Genomic DNA, 27,669 nt, shown 5'->3' on the forward strand with positions numbered 1-27,669 from the left:
CGTTGCACATTCATTTTAAAAAGTGTTGGTGAAGAAACAAATATTAGTCAGAAACTGAAACATAATAGATACCAACATCTATGAATCTACGTCTGTCAGGGGAGATAGCACAACTTTTTTTAATGCCAAAGGGAATGTTCTCAAATTCAACACATGTTACAAGACAGAGGGATAGGAAATTAAACTGTGCTTGTCCTACTGCAGGGGTGATAAAATATGTGGCCTCCACATGTTGAAGCCATACCTAGCACAGCCAATGATCAGGGCTGGTGATTCACAACAAAATCTGTAGACCCATATGTTTTCCAACCAGTGCTATAGATTTATATCACCCAGTTGCAATAGAAATATCTAGCTTCTTTACTTCTGACACAGAAAAATAAATCAGAACACTGTTTCTTAGAAATATCTCAACAGAAATTTATAAAAGCAAATGCCATATTAAAACATTTTTTCACCTGGTAAATCTGAATAGGGTGGCTTAGTGGTTAAGTGGATTTATTATATTCACTTAATTAAACTGGGAAGTAATTTACAATTCTATGCATGGCTACCCAAAAGTAAGGTTCACTGAACTCAATGTGTTTTGCTTCTAAGTAAATGTGAATGGGAGAGAACTATTAAGTTAAAAACACTCTTTAAGTCACTTGTGCCTGTCTAAACTGTAAACCAAAACTGTACTTGGTGTCCAAGGTATTAAACCAAACACCTCCCTGGCAATAGCTTTGCTGAGCAGCTTAAGGAATTGTTTTCACTAAACAGTCATTTGAAACATGTCTTTCACTTGAATCTCATGATGGAATAATAGCAGTATTCAAATGAATTTCTTAAAAAATAAAATAAAATAAAATAGAGACTGAAACAATGTTCTCAAAAAGATAGCTGAAAGTAACAAAAAACATGAGAATGATGTACATTGTTTAATGTTTTCAAATGGTTTGAAATTAGTGTTTAGTAAAACCACGTGTTTCTTTTTTAACATTTTTAACATTTCAACTGTAAATTGTTTTTATTTATATTTTGTTTTAATGCATTCTGTGAACTGCCTTGTGCGGTTCATACTGAGAGAAGAATAGGATATTAAATAAATAAATAGTTTAGACATCAACGTTCAGATACATTGTTGATGTACAGGATAGGTAACTTATAGGAAAAGATTTTATTTTTTGCACATGTGTAAATAAAATTCATGGTGTTTGGGCATGCTATGTGCACCTTCAATTTCAGATGAAGAAATATGCCAGCTTTTCTGAAATATAGAGCTAGCATACCAAATTAACTGTCATACAGAAAGCAGCAACTTCATCATTCTTTTTTAAAAATTGAATTTAAGCACCATTTCAAATTTAAAATATCAGTTCTGCAAATATGTTGCTTCCAACATTTCTGCAAGCAGGAGGTCTTCCTAAACACAGTCCCACTCAGAATACCCCAGCCAATGGGAGGAAATGAAGGGGAATTACCTTGGACTTTATCACACGGGGGAAAAGGCATTATCCAGGGAAAGTTGCACAATCTCAGCTAAGATTATCACACACCTTGTGATTAGAGAAGTCTTATCCTGGGAATAGCCAGGGAATACCCAGCAACAAATCATTCACTGGATTTCCCTGTGAATGATTAGTTATTGGTTATTCCCTGTTTATTCCAAGGATAAGACCTTTCTAATTGCAACATCATATGATAATCTTAGTGGCAATCATGCAACTTTCCCTGGATAATGCCTTCTGAATCCCCCAATTTTCCCTATGTGATAAAGTTCCTTGTTACAGATGTCTGGCCCACCAGTCCTCACCCAGTACATTTTTAAGACAGGAATACATGGCCTAAATACATTAAAAGCACCAGATCCTGTCTGATCATGGAAGCTAAGCAGGGTCAGCTCTGTTTAGTACTTGCATGGGAGACCACCAGGTGCTGCAGGCTATATTTCAGAGGAAGGAATTGGCAAAACTATCTCTGAGTTTTCCTCACCTAAGAAAAGTCTTTGAAATCTATGGGGTCATCATGAAGTGACAGGCAAATGGAAAGAGAGAAAGAGAGATGGAGAAAATACATGATTTCAAGGGGAAAATAGCAAAATTTCATGCACACCCACCAGCACAAAGGCTGTATTAGTCCACAGAAGCCTCCTGTGGAGAGAAAGAACTCTTCCTTCCACAGAAGGCAGATCCTGGAACCAAGCAAAATTATAATTTCTGGAATGGATACTGTGCCTTTGTTTTTTTTACCCTGCACTTGTATTTATCAGCATTTATCCAAAGATGATGCTATAACCCATTCAGTGGATGCTTCCCTGGTGTTATCTTCGAGTTGAGCTCTTATTCTCTAGCCCTCTCATGATAACCCAGCATGATAAACAAGTGCCAGAAAATGTGAAATTGAAGCTTGGCCAGCCTGGGGATATACCCCAGCACAGCTGCACATTTTGTATATTTCAAAAGCCTCAGCACAATAAGTAGTTATCATCATCATCATCATCATCATCTTCTTCTTCTTCAACATGCTGTGTAGGCCAACAATAATGTGGATGCCCTCAAACTACATTAGGTTCTATAGTCTCAAGTAATGCTGTCAGTATACATCATGGATTGCAGTATATGAAGAAAGGCTCCTGCCTCAAGAAGAAGCAGTGGGAGAAAAAAGCAAATGTAAGAAAGGATCTTGCAACCACCAAAAAAATGTCCACTCAAATATGTTCTGTTTTGCAACAGAGGCAAAGTCAAGAAAAAGGGAACAACTGCTTGGATGGTGATGGGGTGGAATTAAGTCTCCAAAGAGTGAAGTAATTTCAAAACTGCTGTATGGAATATAGCTATACCTACAACTAGGTTGTTTTCTACCAAAATGCATTTTCTTTCCCAAACCTGTTTTGCTGTTTACCAATGTTTATAATGAGGAGACACAGAAGTGCTTTTGGCAGTATTGTTTCATTTCTGTTTAGGAATTTGCCAGTACTGTACTACTTGAAGAAAAATTTTGCCCATAGGTTTCAAATTTAACAAGGTTTGGGATATCATCAATCTGAAAATCAATTCGTATCAGGCTAAAATGTAATTTGTCCATTTACCTTTTTCCATTCCTGAAGGCATCTATCTTCCATGTAAAGGTTGCTGAGTCTCTGCATTTTATTCCACATAACAATTCACCCAAAGCAGATTTTTTTTCTTTTGTCCCTTCACAAGAATAAATAGTACGATCTCAACATCATTATATTTCCCTGCAGCTTGGCTATTTTCAGTATCTAGAATCCACATACAGGAAACAAACTATAGTTGCTTTTTAAAAATGAATCCAGACAAAAGATAATAAAACATGGACACAATTTAATAAGAAAACAGAAAAGCCTGATAGAAGTTACCTTTAAAAAAGGACAAACAGAAATAAACATGTCCAATTCTGTAACTGCAGTTGTTCACAATTCAGTTCTACATTTCTTCCATTGTGTTAAAAAATGTCCTTCTCTATCTTTTCCTCCCTCCACCTCCCTTTATATAAGGATTTTATTTTGCTTGTTATTAACTCAAGAGTGAAATCTATACATAAGATACAGGCATCATTTGACTTGGTAAAATTCTCTGTGGCTATATTCCTGGGACCGTAGATGCCAAAGGGAAGTTAGGTATTGACAATAGTAAGCATATTTTGTTGTTGTTGTTGTTGTTTTTGCATGCCGTCACAAAGTCTCCAACCTATGGCTAACCAAAAGCAAATTTATCACAGGGTTATCTGGGCACAATTTGTTCAGAGGAGGTTTGCCATTACCTTCCACTGAGGCTGAGATCATGTGACTTGCCCAAGGTCACCCAGTGGGTTTCATGGCCAGGAAACTGAACCCTGGTGTCCAGAGTCACAGCCTTATGCTCAAACCACTATGCCATGGTATTTTAAGGGCTAACAGTTATTTGCTTAAGAACCATAACAGCCATTTGTACAAAGAATTACTTTCTTCAATTTTGAAGCAGGTAGTGTTGCTTCATTTTGTTGTTCTTCACATATCTGAATGCCTTATACTGCTACTTTTCCAAGGTTTACACACACCAAAACTCTTGTCCTCATCCATGATTTTTCCATCTTCCTGCATGACACCTATTTGAATGGATACCCTATCAAGACTTAAGTAGTTTCAAACCTAATTTAATAGAGTGCTGATCCATTTCAAATCAATGATGTTTTCCTCATCTGTGAGCTATTTCCATGATTTTTTTCCAGTGATGACTGCTAAGAGACCTATGAACATCTACATGCCCAAGCCCTTAAGAAGGATTTGAGCAAGGAAGGGCCCTTGTCTCATGAGCCATCATTGGTTGACACTATTAGATATCTGCTTTTGTTTGGTCACACAGAGCACTGAATTCTTGATCCACCTGAAGCCATTCATATAGAAGACTCTTAAAGTGAAGACCCTAGGAATGTATTTTGATATAGCTGCCCATGGTGTCATTCTGTCACTGCAGTAATTGAAAATTGATAGTTTTACATTTTTCTAAGAGAACATCCTAAACTGTCTTTCTTTCCCCCTCTTCCAGATTCTGGGGTTTGATTTAATTGCCTGGCCTATTTTGAAATGAAACTACTGCAGGTTGAGATAATACTGGAAATAAGGTGGGGTATAACTAAAGTTAACAGCAACACCAACAATAGTTAAGTTCAGTTGCTCCCTTTTCATAATTCTAAGCTTGATGTTCAGTGTTGTGCACACAGAGTTTTTCATACCTATAGATTGACAGCATAGCACAGAAAAAAGCAATCCTGACCAAGCTTTATGTAAGGTGGGATCACAGTTTTGTGGTATTTTGCTGGTGTCCATGTGAGTATCAGTAAAATACTACAGTAAAAGAAATTAGTGCTGCAATACATGAAATTGCGTTTTATGGTATTTTAGGAATGCAATCATTATTAGTAATGTCTATTAGTAATGTAAATGATAGAAATACACAATGAGAGAAGTATATTAATGGCAGAATAGGTTACAAGTGAAATGGATGCCCTGAAACCTTTATATTAATTCCTTCTGGAATTGATTTTTGAAATTCTCTCTTTTAAATCTGAAATGCAGGTCAAAGTATATCTACTAAAGTAGGGGAAAACGGTTCAGGGAAAAATAGTCTCCCCATTTATTCATTCTTTGAATCCTCAAGCAGCTGGAAGGCAAAACTTCTTTTAAATATTTTTTAGCTCCTAACAGTGACACAGATTGGAGAATGTGTATTTCTCAAATTAAAATCCATTACTCCAAATTGTCTTATTAAATATTGATTATGAATGCAAACCAGATGGAGAAGTTTATTCTCAATCCTGGTATAGAAAGACACTCAAAAAGACAATTTGATTCCTCATGAGTTGCTCTTATTTTTATGCCAAATATATCTGATAGCAGAGTGAACATTTAATATCTACAGAAACTCTACAGACTTTCTAGAGCAGGGGTTCCCAACCTTTTTGACTTGCGGGGGCCTTATTTCTATGGCAGAGCCCCTTAGAGACCTACCCTATGAATTACAAGTTAATGGTGTTAAGGAGTATATATTAGAATATAATCTTATTCTTTAATTTCATTCAATTTTTATTTCTTACATTTTCCTGGAGTGGCCACTGAGCACCTGGAAAGTGCATGCAGAGCCCTAATGGCTCCTGGGAGCACAGATTGGAAACCCCTGTTCTAGAGTATAACAAATGGTTCCATTTAGTATAATTTTGGGGACAAAAGGAAAGGTTTTATTCTACTTTACCTAGACTGCCCCAGTATAGATTATACCTCATTTCTGATCTAGAGAGAGAGAAAATAATAATTCATTTCACACCTACATGAAGGCCCCAGATCTGCTGAGAGGTTTTCATTTTTACTTTCCCCTCAGAAGATCAGAGTGCTTTTCTATATCCCAAGACAGAAGTTGCCAATCCAGCCTAGTGGTGGCAATGGCACATTAACAAAAAATATTAGCTTGTCAAACTGAGGAGATCTGGATGCTAGGAGTGTCTAACCTGAAACAGGAGGTCTTCATTGTATCTAGGAGTTTTCCCTAAAGCAAGGGAACTTGTGATTTAACCACTAAGCCACCACAATTAGGGCATGACATAATTACAGCACTCTCATCACTGACCGAATCTCACATTGCACATCTCCCACCATTTTTATATCTTTCTTCTATGAAAAAACAAGGTGTTTATCACACCAATCAGCTGTTTCAGTTTGTCTTGTTCAAAAACTACTTCACTTGTACTCACTAAGCTGTAAGACCCCTATTTCAGCACAATGTCATTATGACACACGCATCATTATGACACACACATTGTCATTACGACACGCACAGAAGAGAGATGCACCATAGCACCTTCTGCCATTTTTAATATCTTTCTCCTGTGAAAAGTGAAGGTGTTTTGTCACACTAATTAGTTGTTTCAGGTTGTCCTGTTCACAAGACTGTAGCAAACACATTAGTTCCTAATTCCTCTTGGATATATTTGACTGTAATCTGCCTGATATTTACTGAGAAATTTCTACATTACTTTTATTTCCAAAAAACCCCAAATGGTTTGCAATGTTGCATATTAAATTTCATAGTCCACAGTGAAATCAACACAACCATAAAAAAGCATTTCTTTTAAAGTACTACAAATATTTGGGACAAATGATTAGATTGGAGAGAGGGGAACAAAAATTTCCCTCCATGTACCTTTCTCCTTCAAATGCTTGTAACAGCCTTAGAACAAATGTTGCTGACCCAATCACAAAGAGAATCTAAAACTTTGATTTCCTTATTTGAATACAGAACATTTTAGGAACAGTAATTTAAGACATCCAGTTCCTGGGCTTTATAGATAACTAGCACAAAGAAACCATGTGTGTTAATTTAAATTATTATTCACTGTTAGAATGTAGGACGCATATGGTTATTTATCCTCATCATCAGTGGGTTGCTCTGTAATTTTTAATGAAAAAACTGTTTCAACAGCATTATTGCTGCTAGAATTAAGGTACTCCCTTCAAAGATATGCATCATGCAGAATTTGAATAATGTGCACTTCTGTTCACAGAAAAGGATGATGACTAGGGAGCAATCTTGTTCTGTGATTCTGGGGAACAATCTACCAGGAATACATGGTGTGCAAGGCTCTTGAAACCAATGGAAGCTATTGAAGTATTCCTCAGGTATTTTTTTTTTCAAGCCATGGTATTCCCTATCACTATGTACAGATACAGGACAGAGAAGAAAGCAGATAAGAAGAAAATAAATTCATTTGAGATGTGGTGCTGGAGAAGAATCTTGAGGATTCTGTGGACAGCCAAAAAGACAAACAAATGGGTCCATGAACAGTTCAAATCTGAAATCTCCCTGGAAATAGATGGTTAAGCGGAGACTGCTATACTTTGGCCACATCATGAGAAGGCACAACTCATTAGATGAGACAACTATGCTGGCAATGGTTGAGGGTAGTATAAAGAGAGGAAGATTACACATTAGATGGATAAACTCAGTTAGTGAGGTCAGGGCATTAATTTGCAAGACCTGAGCAGAAGAGTAGAGGAGAGAGAGTCTTGGAGATGTCTCATCCAGAGTGTCCCCACAGGTCAAGATTGACTTGAGGGCAGTTAACAAGAACAACAACAACAAGCTTTTCTCACTCAAAATAAAGGGTCAAATAATGAGCTGATGAGATTGGCAGCAACAAACAGCTAGTACAGTGAAGAGAAGTGAATTGGACCGCTGTGTTATGTAGTAATTGAGTATTTGGAAAAGCCATGAAGCTAACAAGCAAAATAAAGAGTATCTGATATATATTAAAAAAACAGTGGTATTTGAAACCACAGCAATGTTCCAATATTTCAACATATTTTTCTAGAACTAGGTACTTTTATAGCAGGAGTGGGAAATAGCCCTAGATTTTTTGCGAAGAGCAATTTTCTTTCTCTGGAGGTCTGTGGAGATTGTAAAAAAGGAATTGGTTAAAAATCTGCATCTGGTTTAGAAAAAAACAATTTTAAACAGTATGGCAGTTTATAACCTACTTAAAAGATGAATTCTTGTTCCTGAGGAGATAATTCATTTTCTTTTTCTTAAGCAGAAAAAGATTAGTGAGTAGAGGTCTGAATATGTCAAAGGCTGCAAAAAGAATTGAGGGAAGAAGTCACATGAAGCTGCAAGGCTGCACTTTGCCCATGCTTTTGTACAGAGAAACACAGACGAATATTCTTAATGACTGTGATCCAGAAAAAGGCACACAAATAGTTGAGTGCATCCAAATGGGTGGGGGGCAGAGTAGTGTAGTGATCTGAATACTGTACTGAACCAGGGCTCCAGGAGACCAGGGTTCGAATCCCCACTCAGCCATGAAAACTCACTGGATGACCCTCATCAAGTTACATTCTCTCAGCCTCAAACACCAATAATGAAAAACCTCCAGTAAATAAATCTTTCTGAGAAAACCTCATGATAGGGTTGCCAGAAGTTGAAACTGGTTTGAAGGCACACAGCAATAAGTCCAAGAGGAATCTAGATTTGCATGTCTTGAACATCAACCTTCCTATATGGGAAGCTATGAAATTGAGGAAACCTAAAAAGTTTGTGTTTTGATCATAGCCAACAGCAAACATTTACACAAAGTTTTCACATCTCTTCACATGCACAGTCAACCTCAGTCCTCCTAACAAAGGCCAATATTATTGCCATTATATAAATTGTAATATTCTAATTTTGTAAGCTGCCTTGAGTTCTAGTTTTGGGGAAAAACTAGATAACAACAATGGCAATAACTATGTAAGCTCCAAATGGGTGCGTGCATACGTCTTCAAGTCATCTGTCTTCTAGTGAGCAATGAATTTAATAGGGTTTTCTTGTGCTAAGATTGCTTAGAGGTGGTTCAACCAGTTTCTTCCTCAAAAATATAACCTGATATTTATTTAGTGGGGCTTTCCAGACCGGCGCTTTGCGCCGGACTGGATACATGCTAAGGTTGCCTGAGGGCGGTGCCACTATACACGCCGCAACCCTAGCATGTCATGGCGGCGTGAAAATGATGGCGCCCTGTATACATGGGCACCGCCATTATGATATCACGGCCGCGCCACAGCCAAACGCTTGGGGCACCCTTTCAGTGTTGCGGGAAGGAGCTCCGAAACGGAGGTTCTTTTTGCCAGATGCATCAGTGGCGCAGCCTTTACATGGCCGCACTAGCGATGCGGAAGAGAAAGCAGCCGAGCGACCCCTTTCTCCAGTTGCTTGCAGCTGTTGGGGTGTGCTTGGGGCATGAAGCCCCAAGGACACCCCTTTCCAGGCCGCAGGGAAGCGGCATTTTGATGCTTCTGCAAGGCCTGGAGAAGCGGCAGATTGGGGCCTCTGGGGATGCCGCTGTGGATGCCCAGGCCCCAAACCAGAGGGGAAAGGGGCGGGTGCAGGCCACCTCAAAGGGGCTGTCTGTATCCTGTCATAGTCTCCCATTTAAGTACTAAAAAGGGCTAACCCTGCTTAGCTTCTAAGATCAGGGAAGATCTGGTGCCTTTAGGAAATAACAATATAATCTGAAGATGGGTGCATGCTACTAAATGTACCACCCACACCAGATTTCAGTCATAACCTCCCCAGGTCATACATTTCACTGCTATTCCTCAGTAGCTTTTAAACATTATTTCACAAAGAATCCTGTTAACTATTTGATACAGTCTGTCTATACCATCAACCAGCATGGAACACTCACTCCTTAATATTCAAAAATGTCTCATCCTTTACATCAGGGAAGGTGAAATAAGACTTTCTCATCTCAATATGTGGTACAATTTCAAAATCTTGATGCCCAACAATGACATTCTTGAGTACTAAAACTGCAGCAGAATTTTTTTTTTAGTAGTGGGGATGATAAAGCTTATGAAGTTTCATCAAATCCTGCACGTTGGATGCTCACTTAAAGAAAAAACAATTTAAAACGTGCTAGGTAGTGAAGGATTTATGAACTAGATGAGAATAGATGGAGGCAGCATTCATTTGCAAGTGGGCTAGTAACTATTGTGGATGTATCTATAAATCGCACACCTCTATTATAATGTATGCTCAAAAAATATAATGTCTACCTACTATATATTACATGACTTATTTCTGGTATTTGTTATTGGATGTATGTGTATGCCAACTGTTTATTCACTGCAAATACATTCTTCAGGCAAAGAGATGACTGTATATATGGATGTCACCAGATGGCTGGTGTAGAAATCAAACAGACTACATAGTAAGACATAGAAGATGCAGAAGCACCAAGACCAAGAACAAAAGTACATACCATGAATTGCTGATTTCCAAAATTATAGTAAAGTAAAGTAGGAAACTACATCAGTCATAGTGCCAAAATACAGCCTAAAGAATATTCCTGGAAACGGTGAGGATCAACCTAACTGACAGAGAAGCAGAATAACTTTCTGGACCAGAGGCAGGGAAACTATCAAGCAAGAATGCAAAAAGACATTATGTGCAGTCAAAAAGAAGAGCGTGGAACAGATGGGAAGGAAAACGTATATTGAACCAGCATTTTCTGGAACTGGGTTAAAACCTTGCTGTCCACACCAGCCTCTTCCAAACTGGCCCAAATGCACACAGCCTGATGGCATGGCATGTCATCAAGCCATGCTGCTGGGTAATTTTTTTGGTTTCCTCTCACCATGCAAGCACACCATCACACAAGCACACTGCCTGCTGCCTACCTAGATGTCATCCCATTGGATGGCCACACCTATGATCTTCCACTGGTACAGGGCATTGGTGCAGCGGTGTGCCCAGTAAAACATTGGCAAAGCACAATCATGGAACCCCTGCTACATGCTCCCTTCACTCCCCTTCAACCCATGCCTCCTCTTGTTCTGTGTGGTTTGTGTATGTTGTGCTTATATCTATTGGAGATGTCATACTTTGACTTTTTTGCGTTGCTGCGCTGACCGTTTAGGTATGCCAGTTCTGTCCTTTTTTAATGCTCATCTGCACTGGTGCAATTATATACATCTTTAGGGTTAGGGTTAGAATGGATTGCTCCTTCAGAACTACTCTTGCATCAGATTGTTTATATGCAGAGTTGAAGGTGCCCATTTTCCACCTTTAGCTGGGTAATCGTGGGTTCTTTTTGCTCTGGTTTTTAGCCCTAGAGCATGGTTTCAATTTAGTTTCCACCTGCTTTGGAGAATCATGTAAATGCCCCACATTCAAAGTGGGAAACCACTTTATTTGGCCTGTCTGTTTCACCCTAAAGAAAGAAGTCTCATTGGAAGACAGATGAGACACAAAATGGAAAAAGTGACAGAAATAAGGTCAGATCCTGAACACAACTGTTTAGCAACATGTGTGTAGGGAAGAAGAGCTATGTTACAATAATTAAGAGAAAGAAATAGAACAAAAAAGTTAGAACAAAAGTCCTCTTTCACAAGTTCTGAGAAATCAAAGAAAGAAATAAACCAAAAGAAGGGATGCTATATGACCAACAGGGGAACACGCTATATGTTCATGAAATAAATAAATAAAACGATAATGGAAACATGGAATAACTATATAAAATAGACAAAAGGATGATAGATAATTTGGACAACAAACCCACAATTGTAGAAACCAATGTGTAAATTATTCTCAAAGCAGAAGCTACCAAATTTCAAACAAAAATCTGCCAAAAAATATGGACAATGAAATACTGGTCTACATACTAGAAAAACCCAATATACACTCCTGTCACCAAGAAAGAAGACCCCAAGGATTGTAGTATCAATAAAATCATTATATTAATCTCCAGTGCTAGGAAAGTAATGCTCAAAATTTCACAATAAAGACTATACCATATGCGGAGTGAGAAATGTTCCATATTTCAAGGTGGCTTCAAGAAAGGAAGAGGCAATAGGAATCTTTTCATAAACATACATTGGCTAACAGAGCATACCCCCCCCCCCAATTAGAAAAATATCAACCTGTGCTTTAAAGATGGGAGTAAATCCTTTGATCGTATAGATCATGTTTTAAAAAAGTATGAATTGCTCTAAAAGAAATGGCTGTACCACAATATTTGATAACCCTGATTCATAACCTATACTGAAGACAAGAGGCTGTTGTCAGCACAGTAAAAGGAGAAACAGTATGGCTTCCATTAGGAGGGGAGTCTGACATGAGTGCATTTTATCACCCTATCTGTTTAGCATATATGCAGAACAAATGACATGGAAAACAGGATCAAACTCAGAGGAAGGAGGCATGACTTAGGGAGCTGAGGATGTTTAGCCTGGAGTAGAGAAGGTTAAGAGGTGATATGATAGCCCTGTTTAAATACTTGAAGGGATGTCATATTGAGGAGGGAGCTAGCTTGTTTTTTGCTGCTCCAGAGACTAGGACCCAGAGCAATGGATGCAAGTTACAGGAAAAGAGATTCCACCTCAACATTAGGAGGAACCTCCTGACAGTAAGGGCTGTTCGACAGTGGAACAAACTTCCTTGGAGTGTAGTGGAGTCTCTTTCCTTAGAGGTTTTTAAACAGAGGCTGTCAGGGATGCTTTGATTTAGATTTCCTGCATGGTAGGGGGTTGGACTGGGTGGCCCTTGTGGTCTCTTCCAACTCTATGATTCTATGAAAACTGTAAGAGAGAACTTCAACATTTTACAGGTGACACAATGTTACTTGCAGAAAATATTAAAAACTTGGAATGGCTACTGAGGAAAAACAAGAATGGAAGTAGAAAAACAGTCTTGTAGCTGAACACTGATAAAGGAAAAAGAATGACCAGAAATTATTTACTTTAAACTTTAAAGTGGGTCAAGATAGTTAAATATTTTTATATGCCGATTTGGTTAACGACATGGAGACTATAGTGAAGAGACCAGAAGAAGACAAAGACTTGGAAAGGCAACCATGAAGGAACTAAATAAGATCCTCAAGTGAAAGATATATCATTAAATGCCAGAGTTAGATCACTCATGCCACAGTAGGTCCAATTTCTATATATGGTAGTGAAAACTGGAGAGTGAAGACAGTTGACAAAAAGAGAATGAATATACTTGAAATGCGTTGCCAGAATTCTACAGACACTGGGAACCACTAAATTAACTCTTGAGTAAATCAAGCCTGAACTGTCCCTAGAATTCAAAATAAGTATACTGAGGCTATAATACATTGGAAATGTAATTAAAAAAACATGACTTGTTGGAAAAGACAACAAAGCTGGGAAAAGTTGAAGGCAGTAGTGAAAGGCAGTAGTGAACAACCACAACACAGGTGTAGTGATTTAGGCCTGATACAGACAGGCCAGAATAAAGCTGCTTCAGGTCGCTTTGGAGATATGGTGTTTAAATGATGCATGCATACTAAGAGTCCAGAAATTGCGCCAAAGGTATGCTCCAGTCCTTAGTACTGGATCATGGCTTTGGTGCAGCTTCTGGACTCTTGGTACGCATGCATCATTTAAACACCATACCTCCAAAGTGACTCAAAGCAGCTTTATTTTGGCCTGTCTGTATGGAACTTTAGTTAAACAAACCACAGTCCTGAACAGGGCTATTAATAACAGTGTCTTGGCTTTCTCTCATTCATAGTCACCAAAAGGCAAATTTGATGGCAGTTAAAAACAGGTTCTGTATGTTTCTTACCAGCATCTTGGTGATGTCTAAAGAAGAAAGAGCTTCCAACTTTAGAAATTAATTTTTTATAGATATCCCTTTGTTACTTACTGATCACTGCAGCTCAAGCTACTATTGCTTAGTTTTATGTAGACCATCAAAAGTGTCATCTGTTCATAAGGAGTCTGTTAAGGGGACAAGAAGAGATCAGGCCCTCTTTTGTGATGGGAAAGAGATGGAGTGGGCCAGCAGTAACCATTACTTTTTGAATTGGTGATACAGGGAAAGTTTGAAATGAGGAGGTACAGCAAGCAGTTCCTATGCAACCTCCCAGGGATCCCTCTTCCTTGCTTGTCTAACTAACAGAGCTTCTCTCAGTGCCACTAAAGAGTCAGAGGTGATGTTTCATTGCTTGTTTGAACTTACTAAAAAAAGGTAATTGTTCCTTCTAACAGGCAGTTGATGCAATCACATAGTACAGTATTCTTGTACTCTGCCCTTTTTGTTTTGCTGAATAATTTCAGCTGTAATTGAAACGCACCATGCTCAAAAACAGAAAGATTCCTATTAAATTCTGACCATACCAATCATTCCCTCTTTGATGAGAATCACTGGGTGAAACAGAATGCCTCCTGCATGGGGTTGGTGATTGCTTATGCAACGTATAGTTAGTCTCATCATTTATTTAAATTATATGATGAAGCTGGATAAATATCAGTCAGGAATGGGCTACAGCACTACTCAGATAGGAAAAAATATGCAGTAAAGCCACAGATTGTAAACATTCTAGATAAGCAGATACTATCTTCATTTTAATGTCTGAGCCTTTTTCTTCTCTGCCCTCCCTTTCCCACTTAATGCCTTACATGATGCTGAAAAAACAGGGCACACAAATACTGCTGTGCATCTTCCCTTTAAAAAAATTACACAGTGCAACTGTTCCTATTCATCCCTCTTCCCACAGTCCTCTAGCAGAATATCCTTGCTATACTACATGAAACAACTACAAGAGGTGAGATATCAGAAATGGCTCACAAGACTATTTCTCCCACAGGGCTCTAAGCCCTGCCTTACATGCTGTTGTTCTAGGGGTGGTTCGTCACAATGAAGAATCCTTCCAGAGCACACATTTTCACTGAAGTTTCACTTACGCAGTGTATGATTTCCATGCCACTTCATACAAAACAGACAGAACTGCAGTACAATCTACAGGGATGAATTGCAACGTATTCCTGAATTTTCATCATGTCAAGGCTAAGTAATACAGACACTCAAAAATATGCTCGAAAAACAGAACTGAGGCAACAGAATTGCCTGTTTTGATCCCCTTCAACCTGTATCAAAGCATCAGCATTTACCACTTTGTGGCACATGTGAATAAACAGCTGTGTGTGTCCCTTGCGACAGGTTACATTTCATTGCCACTAACCTTTTGCAGTGGGTACACCAAGCTCTCTGAAAGTTATGCCCTCGAGGAAAACTGAAGACCAAGAGAACTAACCCCTGGATAAATATATACGTTATACCAATACTATGAAGACTGAAATAGTGCTGATATTTTTAAAGAGAGGAAGCTGTCTCCTTCAAGTTTGACAGCAAGTAGATGGGGGGGGGGTACCATTGCAGAAAGACAGCCAACTCTGCTCTCCCTCCAGAGCAGACAATCCCAAGAAGTGGTTTGGGGAAGAAAAACAAAACCCAGGCATACTTACATCTCTGAACTTGTTCCAGTATTTGTCTTTGTCATATTGGGAAACCGTGCTCAGCCATTTGTCATTGTCCAAGAAACTGCCATGGCTGCTGCTGCTGCTACCAGCGGCGTTGTCAGGGTGCCTGCCTTCCACTTGCAGGAAACACCAAACCACGATGGCCAGGATCCTGGGCATCTACAAAATAAGAAGGGCAGAAGAAAGTGGGCCCAGGAGGAGGAGGAGTGGGATGGGATGCAGGAGGGAGAGAAGAAAGGTCTGTCTCAGTCCAACAACAACAACAACAAACCCCCAAATAGACAAGTCTTGTTTTAAAAAAACAATCTCAACTAGCTTAATCACAACCTGAGGCAATGTGGGGCAACCAGCTGTTTGGAGGAGACCAAGGCTGATGCTGCCACAATCCACACTGGAGACATATGCTGATTTGGCACTACTTTAACTGCCCTGGCTCAAGGCTATGGAATTCTAGGCCCACAACAAACTCCAACTCCCAGAATTCCATAGCCTTGAGCCAGGGCAGTTAAAGCACTGCCAAATCAGCTTATGTCTCCAGTGTGGATGCGACCTGAATGTTCTGGCTCTGTGCTATGTGATGCTGGGATCTGTAGTTCTGCTATGCCCCCAGAGCTCATGGCAGTCTCAAAATCTGCCTTCCCTCCTGCAGTGTGGATGCAGCTGAAGCCCAGGCTAGGGCTTCCAAGGAAACTGCAGGAAGAGGGTTCCCAGGAAAGTTTGGGAGGAATGGGCGCTGGCTGGCAATGAGAGATCCAGGGCCCCTCTTGCCTCCCTTCTCCTCCCCGCAAAGGCCAGCCTTCCCCAGCCTCCCATCCGACGGAGGAGAAAAGGAGGCGAGGAGAAAGAGGAGGAGGAGAAGCATCAGCTGCAACTTCGCTGGCCAGGGATGGCTGGTCCAGCCCTGCTCACCTTCAGCCAGGGAGCTCTCCTGCTGCTAGTGGTGCTGGTGCCTGCGCGGCTCTCCTCCTCCTCCCGGTCCAAGCTCCGCGGTGGTTTCGTCGCCCTTCCCTTCCCTGCTTTTGGCTCGGAATGAGCCCCTGGAGCCCCGGCGAAGCTTCAGCCAGCCGCTTTGTGCAAGTGCCGGGCGGGCTCTGGGCGCGCGCCTCACAGATGCTGCTGCTGCTGGTGATGATGGAAAAAGCCTCGACCTCTGGCGCCCCCTGCTGGCCGGCAGCCCAAACTGGCCTCAGCCAGGAAGCAAACAAGCAGAGGGCTGGAGAGAGGGTTGAAGGGGATCCACTAGGGCATCACTGGGGTTGGGCTCACCTCCCTCCCCCCATTGACTTCTCCCCTTGCCACACCCAGCCAGAAGGAAGCCTTAGTTGTGTCTTTTTTAGAAAACAATTGTATTTATTTATTTGTTTGTTTGTTTTCAGCATAGTTTTCCATCACAGAAAACACCCACACTGCCCATCCCCTTGCCTCTGACTGGCTGATTATTTAATTTTAATCCTTCATTCTTGATTGTTTAATTGATATTTTTAGTGTAGCAAGGTTGGGAGGGAGGGACTGAAAGGGGTGCATTTTAACTGTATGTTGTATTTTATAATCATCATCATCATCATAATGATGATGATAATAATTTAGTTATACACTAGTATTTAAATGGTAGGGGATATGTGGGGAAAGAAACCGGTCATTGGGCAAAGTTAGCAGAATTCTTTGAAGAAAGTAACTGTATAGCCCCAAACAGATGTGTTAAGGCTCCAGGTTGTTGAGGCCAGCTGCTAAATGGCAAAGTGTGTGTGTGTAAAGGTATGGTTCATTCACAGACAGTGACAGAAACTACCCACTGAGAGAATGGATGACCATTGCAAAGGCAACCCAGTGGAATTTGGTGCCCTACCTTCCTTCTTTGTAAGGAAGTTTGACCTTGGTTCAGAGATCAGGTACAATTTGCTAAGAGATGGATAAATGTTTTAAATCTTCCATATTAAAAAAGGCCAGCAGAAACCTTGTCCTTCAGACATCCACAAGTCGGCATCTTGCCCTACTTAAATACAGCATACATAAATAGCTCCTAGATGTACAATCGTTCCTCCACATTTGCTGGGTTGAGGTGAAGGACTCCCGTGAATGTGGAAAAACCACAAATAATACTAATAAACCACTGCTATTCTTTTTACATAAGAATTTCTCTCTAGGAATCTCCATGTCTTCTAGTGCAACTCTATGGCCATCATCTGTCAGTAGTTGATCACAGAATCACCCTGGAAGACCTACAAATGCCCAGTGAACCGTTTTCTCTAGGAACGTCTAGGTTCTCCAACACAACTGTCTGGTCAACCTCAGATAGGGTTGTGTGGGAGGACCTAGAGATTCCTAGAGAGAACATGTTAATGAAAACTGCAAATAATTAAATCCACAAAAGTCAAAGCTGCAAAGGTGCAAAGGTGGCCAACTATATATTGTTGTATCTGATGTGGAGAACAAATATGTGATCTTTAGTGTTTTCAAAAAGAAGTGCCAAAGAGGATTTTGCTCTTCTAAGCCTTCCAGATCACTGTACATCTATAGCTGATGATTAAAGTTTAGCTGAATTTAATGTTTCCTGGTGGGACACTGTGAGCTCATAGTAAAAGTGAGCAGCTAGGAAGTTGGACTAATTTAAGTCACGCTGCTTAACTCACTGGTTTCAGTTGGGTAGGAAGCCCTATAGATACTTTGAGACTGAGCACATCATGGCAGTATGATTTCACCCCTGGCTACTGAGAATTCTAAGTAGCTCACCAACCTACAAATCCTAGTATTCCATAGGATGGTGACTGATACAATTGTACACACAACGCCTCTTCCTTCCTACCCTCCCAAATGCATTTACTAGAGAGTCTGAACACAGTGGTATTTAATTCTGAGTGAAAAACATAGTAGTTTTATGCTGCAGTGGAATAAAGTTTTGATGTAGGTGACAGGTTGAGTATCCCTTATCCAAAATGCTTTGGACCAGAAGTGTTTGGGATTTTTTTTAAATTTTAGAATAATTGTATATACACAATGAGATATTTTCAAGATGGGACTAAACACAACATTCATTTATGGCTCATATACATCTTATACACATAGCCTAAAGATAATTTTATGCACATTATTTTTAAAATACTTTTTGCATGGAACAAAGCTTGTGTAAGTTTTATCATCAGAAAGGAAAGATGTCATTATCTCAGCCACACATGTGTACAATTTTGGAGTATTTCAGATTTCAGAATTCCAGATGGGGGAGACTCAGCCTGTATTAATTTATTTTAAATAGTTAAAATTTAATTCATATAGTGAGCAGGCTTCCTGAAGAGTCTGAAAACTCATCAACCTGCTTCCACCCCCTTAAAATGGTAGTATAATCTAGGGCTGATGTTGATATCTACGTTTGGTGAACAGATGGTTGGTTTTTCTGTATTATTTATTGTTTAGGTGGCTTGAAGATTTTTGCCCATTCCATAGTGTCTTCCATACTAGATTCATGTTCATGAAGACCATGAAGAGGAGGTAGGTAAAGGGGGGTAGCTCCACCTCATGTTGAAGTGTTTGAATTAACCCTAAAAATTATGAATGACCTTACTCTAAACACTCAGGACTACACTGGTCAATCCTTCTTTAGCTCAAGTTTGGGCCTAATTGCAACCCCCCACTCACTTCATCATTCAAATATACAGTGTTTCATTAGAAAGGTAAGCCAGCAACAGGCCTAGTGAAATGACGTACTAGCAAGATATCACTGATACTGGTCAAACCTTTGGAAAGAATGGGAGGTTGCTTGTAGAGAGGGAGATTTTTTTTAAAAAAGTGGGATAAGAAGAAATAGCAAAATGCAGTGGTATTGAGAGAATGACAGACTTCTTATGATCCTCAAAGGCTAACAAACTCCAAGGTACTGAGCTACCCGCAAAAATAAATTTGCCTGAAATATGTGTTTCACTTGTGTATTCCAAACATCTTAATGTGGATAATGTTTGCACAAGATAGATGTGTTTCCATTTACCCAATTATAGCATAATTCCATATTCCAAATGCTTCTAATCCCCTTTGATCCTACTAAATATGAGATCTAGGTTTAATCTTTGACAGTGATTCACATCCTTCAGCATCTGCAGTACATCACAGCTGTTTATCACTCTAACTGTTAACAACACCAAACATCCTTGTTTGTAGATTTAATAATGTATTTACCACCAACCAGTGCTGTAACGTTTTCTACATTTAATGCTGGAGATATAGCAATGTATGATTCTCTTGCAGGAAAAAGACTCTGAACCTCCAGATCAGTACAAATCCTAGGGTTATGTGGCATTTCCTTCTTGAATCTACCCATAGCAGGGCTGGAGGAACTCTATGACAGGGCTGGGAATCATATGGCCCTTCTGGTGTTGCCAGACTGCAAATCTCATTATTTCTAGCTAATGGTGTGGGCTACTGGCAGGATGCACCAAAAGCATAAGCCCAGGGCCTTGGAAAAATCATTTATTTTTAGCACTAAAATCCCCCAAATCCCCCATGTTAACTGGGGATTCTGGGATCTGTTTTCTAAAACAACAACTTTTTCTAGTTCTGGCTCAGTTTCAGTTCAGCCTTATAATGTACAGGGTAATCTTTGTAGCCAGAGTTGTAGCCACTTTCAGGTTGGGACTTTTCCACATCTTATCAAGCAGTTGGAGTCAGGGTCTCAGATACTCCTAGATCTGTAGCCAAACCAGAATTATGACCTCTGAGACCAGAGAATAGGGCAGATACAGTATCAGGAAGGAGTCTAAACCTTGGGTTACATTAAACCAAATTAGCAAAACATTATCACACTTATTTTGATTGTTATGACTATTATAAAATGCATTACATTTTTTCTGCTAGATTTTTTTATTTTAGATGACTTACACAAGCTTTACAGACTGAAAAATCCTGAACCAGTTAATATTCTCTTGAAACCAATTGTCCATAAAAAACATACAACAAAACATCTGAAAAACAGCCACAGATAGTCCCGTGTGTGTGTGTGTGTGTAGTCTTTTCCCCTTAGGTCTATGTGTAACAGCTCATGATGTTTGATTTCATTCTGGCAGTAGTTGTTGTTGAGAAGCAGGTAAGTAGTTTGCATATTTCCAGTACCACTTAATAACAGAGTCATGGATTGTCAACCATGTTCACCAAGCCTCTCTCTTCACTAAGAGTAATTTGTCTAGCAGTCATGCAGTTTTTCTAAGCAGCTGAATATTGGATACTAGTTAATAATCCTCATAGCTGTTCTGCTGCTTCTTGGCCTAGCCATTATTACTGCAACCAGCAGCATTGTTATATGGTGGAGCAGAACCAGAGGTTGCAAATATATCCTAATGTTTTGCTTCTAGAATTTTGACTACCAGGTTTGTAGTAGCTGATATTTGGAAAGAAGGGGTGGGGGTATTGCCTCCCACATGAAATTTTTCTTCTGTCTCCAAATTTTTAGCATTGAAATAACTGAAAACTTCAGTTGAACATTTAGAAATACATCTTTCATGCATTCCAGACGCGAAAAAAGTACGTACTAGGTACGTACTAGGGTTAGGAAAGGGCGTCCTTTCCAGATGCCCTAACCCTAGTACATACTTAGTACATACAAAATGGCGGCACCCATTCTACATGGGCACTGCCATTTTGAAGTCTCGGATGCTTAACATCCACACACCGTGCCGTGGTTATGACACCGCAAGTGTGCCATTGCCGCCTTGCAGCATCATAAACGTGCCACAAAATTGCATGGTTTGTCCGCTGCGGTTCCCTGGCGCACCAAACACGGGTACCAGCAGAACGCCCTTTTTGGGCGCTCTGTAAAGCACCTTTGGCATCGAAACAAAAGAGACTGGTAAGCTTGTCAATGAGGAAGATGATGCTGATGGCACTGACAGAGTAAGCCAGACTTTTTATTTGCTATCAGGCTAGCATTCACCATTAATTTGTTCTGTATAAATTATCCTTACATTTTGCATCTAAAACTGGAAACAAGTCTAGCATTTTCCTATAGTAACATCTTTATAAAGGCTCTGTGAGTAAAATTTTATTTTAAGTATGTTTTTATATGAACAAGTATGCACATTGGGCTCCTGGGAAAGGTTCCAGCTTTCCAACTGATGCAAGTGATTTAAGATAGTTTACCTCCCTATGGGGTAGATAAAATAAAAAGTAAATAGATGGGACTCATTAAGACAACATTTCTTGTTCTGCATTAATAAATATATTGTAAATAGTGTGCATTTTCAGTACCTCAGATGAAAAATACAGATAAAGAGAAATGTCAGATGCCTGCTGTACTATGTATCAAAAGAGGGTGGGAGGACCTGTTGTACTCAAGGCCTGAATCTGCAGGCAAGCTGGTTGAACTTACTTGTTTTATTTTCCTGGTGTGGTCACTTTTAAGATTGAAGGGCCAGCCAGGGTGCCTCTTTGGAAAATCCTTCAATTTGTATCCTCAACTTGCTAATTGTAATCAAAACCTTTTCCATAGCCTTTTCAAAAGGCTAATATAGAAGGGTCAACAGAGTCCTAATTACACTTGATTCTTTTTCACATTAAACTGTCATTATATTTGCAAGTGGGCATAAGGGACAGCCATGCTACCTGTCCCTTCTCCTGCTATATCTACCAGACTGGGGAGGCTGCTTGCCAGCTGAGAAGAAGAAGGATCCTGACAGCTGTACCATTGATTAATCAGTCATCCAGCAACAGTATGGGCAACAACACAGGCATAAAAACTGAGCCTATAGCAAAGAAAAGATAGGAAGCAATAAACAGTGTGCTTCTCAGCCATGGAAGACAACCACAGGATGAGATGGTGGTAGTAGGTGCAGGCAGATAAGAAATAGCCTACAACCAACCCTGGAGGGCTTTCTTGGGGAGATGGCAAAGAGGTCAAGGAATACTCCCCGGTAGGCTCCCCCTCCAGGGTTTGGCTCCAGATCTCATGAGCACATTTGCTTATCTCCTTCCTACCTCTAAAGACCTACAGTCCAACCAGAAAGAGTGTTGGCCAGCCCAACCCTGGAAGCAGCTTTGCTGAGCATCTATTTCAGCTGTTGGATTGGTTTTATTCAGCCTGAACCTGAATCCTTCCCCACAGGTCTTCCCACACTTGGGCTGCATCCAACTGCAGAAATAATCCAATTTGACACCATTTCATCTGTCATGGTTCAATGATATGGAATTCTGGGAAGTGATGTTTTATGAGATATTTAGCCTTCTCTGTCAAACTGCTCTGGTGCCATGACAAGCTACAATTCCCAGAATTCCATAGCACTGAGCCATGGCAATTAAAGTCATATCAAACTGCATTATTTCTGCAGTGTGCATGCTGCCTGAGACTTGAGGTTGGAGGGACTCAGATTCTACCCAACTTATCCTTCTTCAGGCAGGTCATTGTGAAATAACTGTGTAAAGCCTGCTAGTCCTGCAGGCTGCCCTGAGACAAAGCCTTACTACTATCCTGACTCTATGGAGGAAGTGTAGGAAGTACAGAGTAAATAATGATTTGGGGCCAATAAACAACTGTGAAGCAGAATGCTTGGTTATTCCCAGGACTGTGGATTCAAATTTGTAGCTATAGTTTAGCTATAGCTATAGAGTAGGAATGTAAATCTGTGTTCATTTTATGTTTTTGTGAGTATAAACATTTTTATTTTTTCCTCTCTTTGCTGGGTGAGGTCAAACAAGAATTTTGAACTACATTTTTCATATACTGTAAAAAAACATAAAGGTTTCTGGAAATACATTTATTTTTGTGCAAAATATAATCTTGTATTTGGAGCAAAATGTTGTATTCTGCCCCAAATATTGTATTTTGGTGGAAAATATATATATGCTGGTTTAGTGCAACATGAAACATTTGGGGGAGATGGGGTTTTCCACAAAGCAGAATGAAACTTAAAAGTAGTTCTGGTCTTTCCCTTCTCAACCTGGGTTGAAAAAAATCACAGCAGTTGATAATTATTTGATGGGATATTTTGATCAATTGAGCATTCTTTTTCACCAGGGGTAAGAAAATTAGTGAATATTCTTTGAATCCATTATAGAGTAGTACAAAAAAAGCTTGTCTATTCTCTGCTGGAAATGATTATCAGGTTGTGAAACGTTCCTTAGACAGTCTTCCACATTTCACTGAGCTGCAATTCTTTCCCTATCTTTTTGCTGCTCTGAAGTAAGAAGCATATTTTAAACAAAGCAGCAGGCAGTGAATGTAACTTGAACTCTTAATTCATAGCTTCCACAATGTTAAGACAGGTTTGCTTTCAATCCCATATGGCTGTGGAAGAATATTTTACTGTCGAAGGACATGGATCTTGTCAAGAGCCTGCCATATCCATACAATTAAAGGAGAACTAAAGAATGATGGCACTTGGCGCACAAAATAATGTGCTAACTGAACAGAGCAGCACTGACCATATATTAAACTTTGCAGATTTTCTGTATACTCAGCAGTTGGATATACTCTTGTACTGAAATTGCATACTCCCAGTGGCCCAACAGAAGAAATCCCATTGACTTTAATCGGAGCAGCAAAATTGGACTCTACCAAATTAGCAGATTCTGCAAACAGTTCATTAGTCTTAATTAGTTGTAATAACCTGAGCAAAAAAAAAAGTAAATTTAAAAATGTACTGCAGCTGCCAAGTTTGCAGTCAACACAGGTGCTGGCTAGGTACATTGGGGCAGAAGCTGGAAACCACAGTTTGTTATGAGTTGATACAAATAATTTCCAAATTTTCACATACCTTTTCAAAGCAAAAAGGGTGATAATAGTCCACACACACACAATCCCACCATCATTGACATGACTAGTGTAATGGGAGCTCACACGTGCTCTTTAAGAGCTTCTTGATGAATCACATTAGAACCAGTAAGATACATTGGTCAGACTGCCAAAATAAAGCTGCTTTGCGTCTCTTTGGAGGTATGCTATTTAAATGATGCATGGGTCCTAAGAGTCCGGAGGTTGCGCCAAAGCCACACTTCATTCCTAAGCACCGGAGTGCAGCTTTTGGTGCAGCTTCCGGATTCTTAGGATGCATGCATACCTCCAAAGAGACCCAAAGCAGTTTTATTTTGGCAGTCTGTAACAGGCCCTTGACTGACTTCTTAGTTACATCTGCGTAACTAAGCAATGTCTCCAGATCTGACTGTCTGCCCCAGCCCATCTTAAGAGCTAGCCAATGGATAGGGTGTTTTTATTTTTTAAATTTCAAGCCATGGATGGTTGATTCTCTGGATGCAGAAGCTGTGAATATGGAAGGCTGACTGTAATAGCTTCACTTTAACTTAAAAACCCATTGACTGCAATGGATAAGATTCAAGCAAGGTATAAAGGCTAAATTACACTTTAAAAAAAGATCATAGGTGTGTTACAGACTGCCCAAAGGGGAGGCCTGTATCTGGCCCTTTCCCCGCCGGATCGGGGCCTCAACTGCCTCAGCTTCCCCACGGCCTGGAAAGGGGTGTCCTTGGGGCTTCATGCCCCAGTGACACCCGACAGCGGTGGGGACGCTGAGAAAGGGGCCGCTCGGCCCCTTTCTCATTTGCGTCGCTGGCACAGCCGTGTAGAGGCTGCACCAGCGACACAAATCCTGGAAGGAGCTCCGAAATGGAGCCAGTTTAGGCAGCTTAGCCAGCTTTAAAATGGAGCTCCTTCCGGCGTCACGGAAAGAGCGTCCCAGGCGCCCTCCCGCAGCACTGGAACATCACTTCCATGCCGCCCATGTGTATAGGGCGCCACCATTTTGTACATCCCCAGGACGTACTAGGGTTAGGGCATCCAGATTGGACGCCCTTTCCTAACTCTAGTACGTCTTGGGGATGTACTTTATGCCCATCTGTAACAGGCCATAGTCAACCCTACCCCATTTAGATCAGAGGAAGTAATAATAAATAATAAATAAAACTTTTATTTATATCCCGCTTTTCTGTGACAAGACAATCAAAGCGGCTTACAACACATTAAAATCCACATTTACAAATTTATGTCCCAAATTCCCCCCCCTTAAAACAGGATTAAACAAGTTACAATTAAAACATCTATTAAAAACACAATAAAAATACAGCGAGGACAGAGCGGTGGGCTAATACATGATGTGAGTGGCAGTCATTCTGTGGCCAGGCACTTTTATTCAGGAAAGGCCTGCTGGAAGAGATCCGTCTTGACAGCTTTTTTAAAGCTGTCTAAGCTGGCAATTTGACGGATCTCATCTGGCAGACCGTTCCATAGTTTGGGGGCAATTGCAGAGAAGGCCCTCTGGGAGGTAGCAGTTAGTCTGGTTTTTAAAGGCTGCAATAGATTCCTCCCAGAGGACCTGAGGGTGTGGGGCGGATTATATGGAAGCAGGCGATCCCTCAAATAGGTTGGACCCAAGCCATGTAGGGCTCTAAAGGTTATAACCACCACCTTGTACTGTGCCCGGAAACTAATAGGCAGCCAGTGAAGAGATTTTAAGATGGGTGTTATTCGGTCACTCCTAGTTTTTCCGGCAACCAGCCTGGCTGCCATATTTTGCACTAGTTGAAGTTTCCGGACTAGGCACAAGGGTAGCCCCATGTAGAGCGCATTACAGAAATCAAGTCCCCGAGCATGACCCTCTGGAATCTACCCGAGAGGATGGACCAGAACCACTGGAATGCAGTGCCACTGATTCATAACTCTCCCAGTCGTTCCAAGAGGATGTCGTGATCTATTGTATCGAAGGCTGCTAAGAGGTCTAGAAGCACCAACAGGGTCACGCTTCCTCTATCAATGCCTAGACGAAGATCGTAGTGCTTGCTCCCTTTTCTGTAATCCAAATCCAGATTGCTATAAACCATAAATGTAATAGCAGTTCAGGTTTGCTATGAAGAGGGAAAGAGCTGGACATCCCTCTCCACATGTCATGACCCTGATCTATATTGATCTCTCAAAGCTGAGCAGAATGTGATGGCAGCTCCGAATACATGGCACCAATTTATCATGCAATTTAATCCTAAATATCCCATTAAAATCAAGAGCAGCATTTGTATAATATTTTAAGATAATTTTTCAAATGGAAATCAAGCAAACTGGAAAAGTAACAATGATGTGAAAAAGTTAGCCATTTTTAATTTTCATTGAAATATTTTATTAGTCCTCCATCCCACTCTGAATGTCTTGGTGGTAGCAAAAATGGCTCCCTTTTCTTTTTCCCAGGACAATGTAACTCGGGGCAAAACAGATCGACAGCCAATGCAAGCTGGGGGCAGTGTGAGGGCATTTATATATTGCATGCCCTCACACCACCCCCACACTGCCAGGAAGCCACATAGCTTACTGTACATGGGGCTGCTTCATGGCGTCTTGGCAGAACAGTGTTTATACACGCCATGCCGCAGAAATGCCAAAAAGCCACGGTAGAGGTGGAAAGGGTGGCTTTTTTCCACCCCAAAAGTGAGCTGCATTTTGCCACTTCTTATTGGGCCAGAAAAATGCTGGATTGGGCCTGTGATGTGTGGTTGCCATGGCCCTGATCTGGTACTCAAAGAGGCGTCTGTTTCAGCCCTCAGTCTCATTTATTGCTCGGAGACAGGACCATCTATTAATAGAATTCCCGACATCCAAAGAAACCTCCAGAGAAAGTGCAACCAACTCATTTCAGGTGACCTTGGGAATTTATGAAAATGGATGGAAAGAAAAGAAGGATTGTAGTCATTCTGCTCTTATTTCTGAAAGGTTTGTCAGAATGGCTTTGACTCCCTAATGTCATCCAAAGGACTTACCTGACACACTTTACTGAAGCAGCTGTATAAAATCAAGACGTTAATTGACTTCTGCCATCTATGATTATGTTTCCTTTCCTCCTGTTTCTTTCCTCCTACAGTCTTTTCCTTTTAACCTTTCTCCTTTCTGATTTTTTTTTCTGGCTCATTTGAGTGTCCTATTAGAATGTTTTAATTGATTTCTTTGGGATTACTGTGCATATCAGAAATCTTCTCAGCTGGTCTCCACCCCTCACTGGACAGAGTCTCCCAAAGCACTCTCCCCCTTCATGGCTCAAACTTGGCAAGATTTCTAATAAGAGGCTTGAAATTGCTGAATAGCACTAAACATATAGAGTCTGAATTTTAGTATGCCTGAAAACGACCACCAGTCATAGAACCTTGTTAAATATATTAGCTTAATTAACAACTGTGTGTGTTACACTGTTGATAATTTAACCGAAAATATACAATACTTCCATGCATGCAACCAAATCTCTTAGAATTTCTAGTTCTTTGAAAATCATGTGTATCTTCTAAAATTTGCTGTTCCTCAGCAGAAGTGTTTTCCAGTCCTTGAATAAGAAAATAATCCCCCACCCCTTTTCTAATTGGAGGTCTCATAACCTGCTTTCCCATTTAATATTACATTTCCAAAAAAAAAAAAA

General features: G+C 40.3%; 1 protein-coding gene across 5 annotated transcripts in view; it reads right to left on the reverse strand.

The window, feature by feature from the left end:
- The window catches only part of SPOCK1 (SPARC (osteonectin), cwcv and kazal like domains proteoglycan 1), a 725,931-nt gene extending 709,554 nt beyond the window's left edge, over positions 1–16,377 (reverse strand). For all 5 annotated transcript variants that reach the window (XM_042455316.1, XM_042455315.1, XM_042455317.1 and 2 more), the window contains exons 1-2: positions 16,205–16,377; positions 15,281–15,454 (exon numbers count right to left, since the gene is read on the reverse strand). In XM_042455316.1, the coding sequence (XP_042311250.1) occupies positions 15,281–15,454 (174 nt within the window). In that variant the 5' untranslated portion in view covers positions 16,205–16,377. The remainder of the gene's footprint in view (positions 1–15,280; positions 15,455–16,204) is intronic.
- Positions 16,378–27,669: the final 11,292 nt, after the last annotated feature.

Source organism: Sceloporus undulatus, chromosome 2, assembly GCF_019175285.1.
Source record: "Sceloporus undulatus isolate JIND9_A2432 ecotype Alabama chromosome 2, SceUnd_v1.1, whole genome shotgun sequence".
NCBI lineage: Eukaryota > Metazoa > Chordata > Lepidosauria > Squamata > Phrynosomatidae > Sceloporus > Sceloporus undulatus.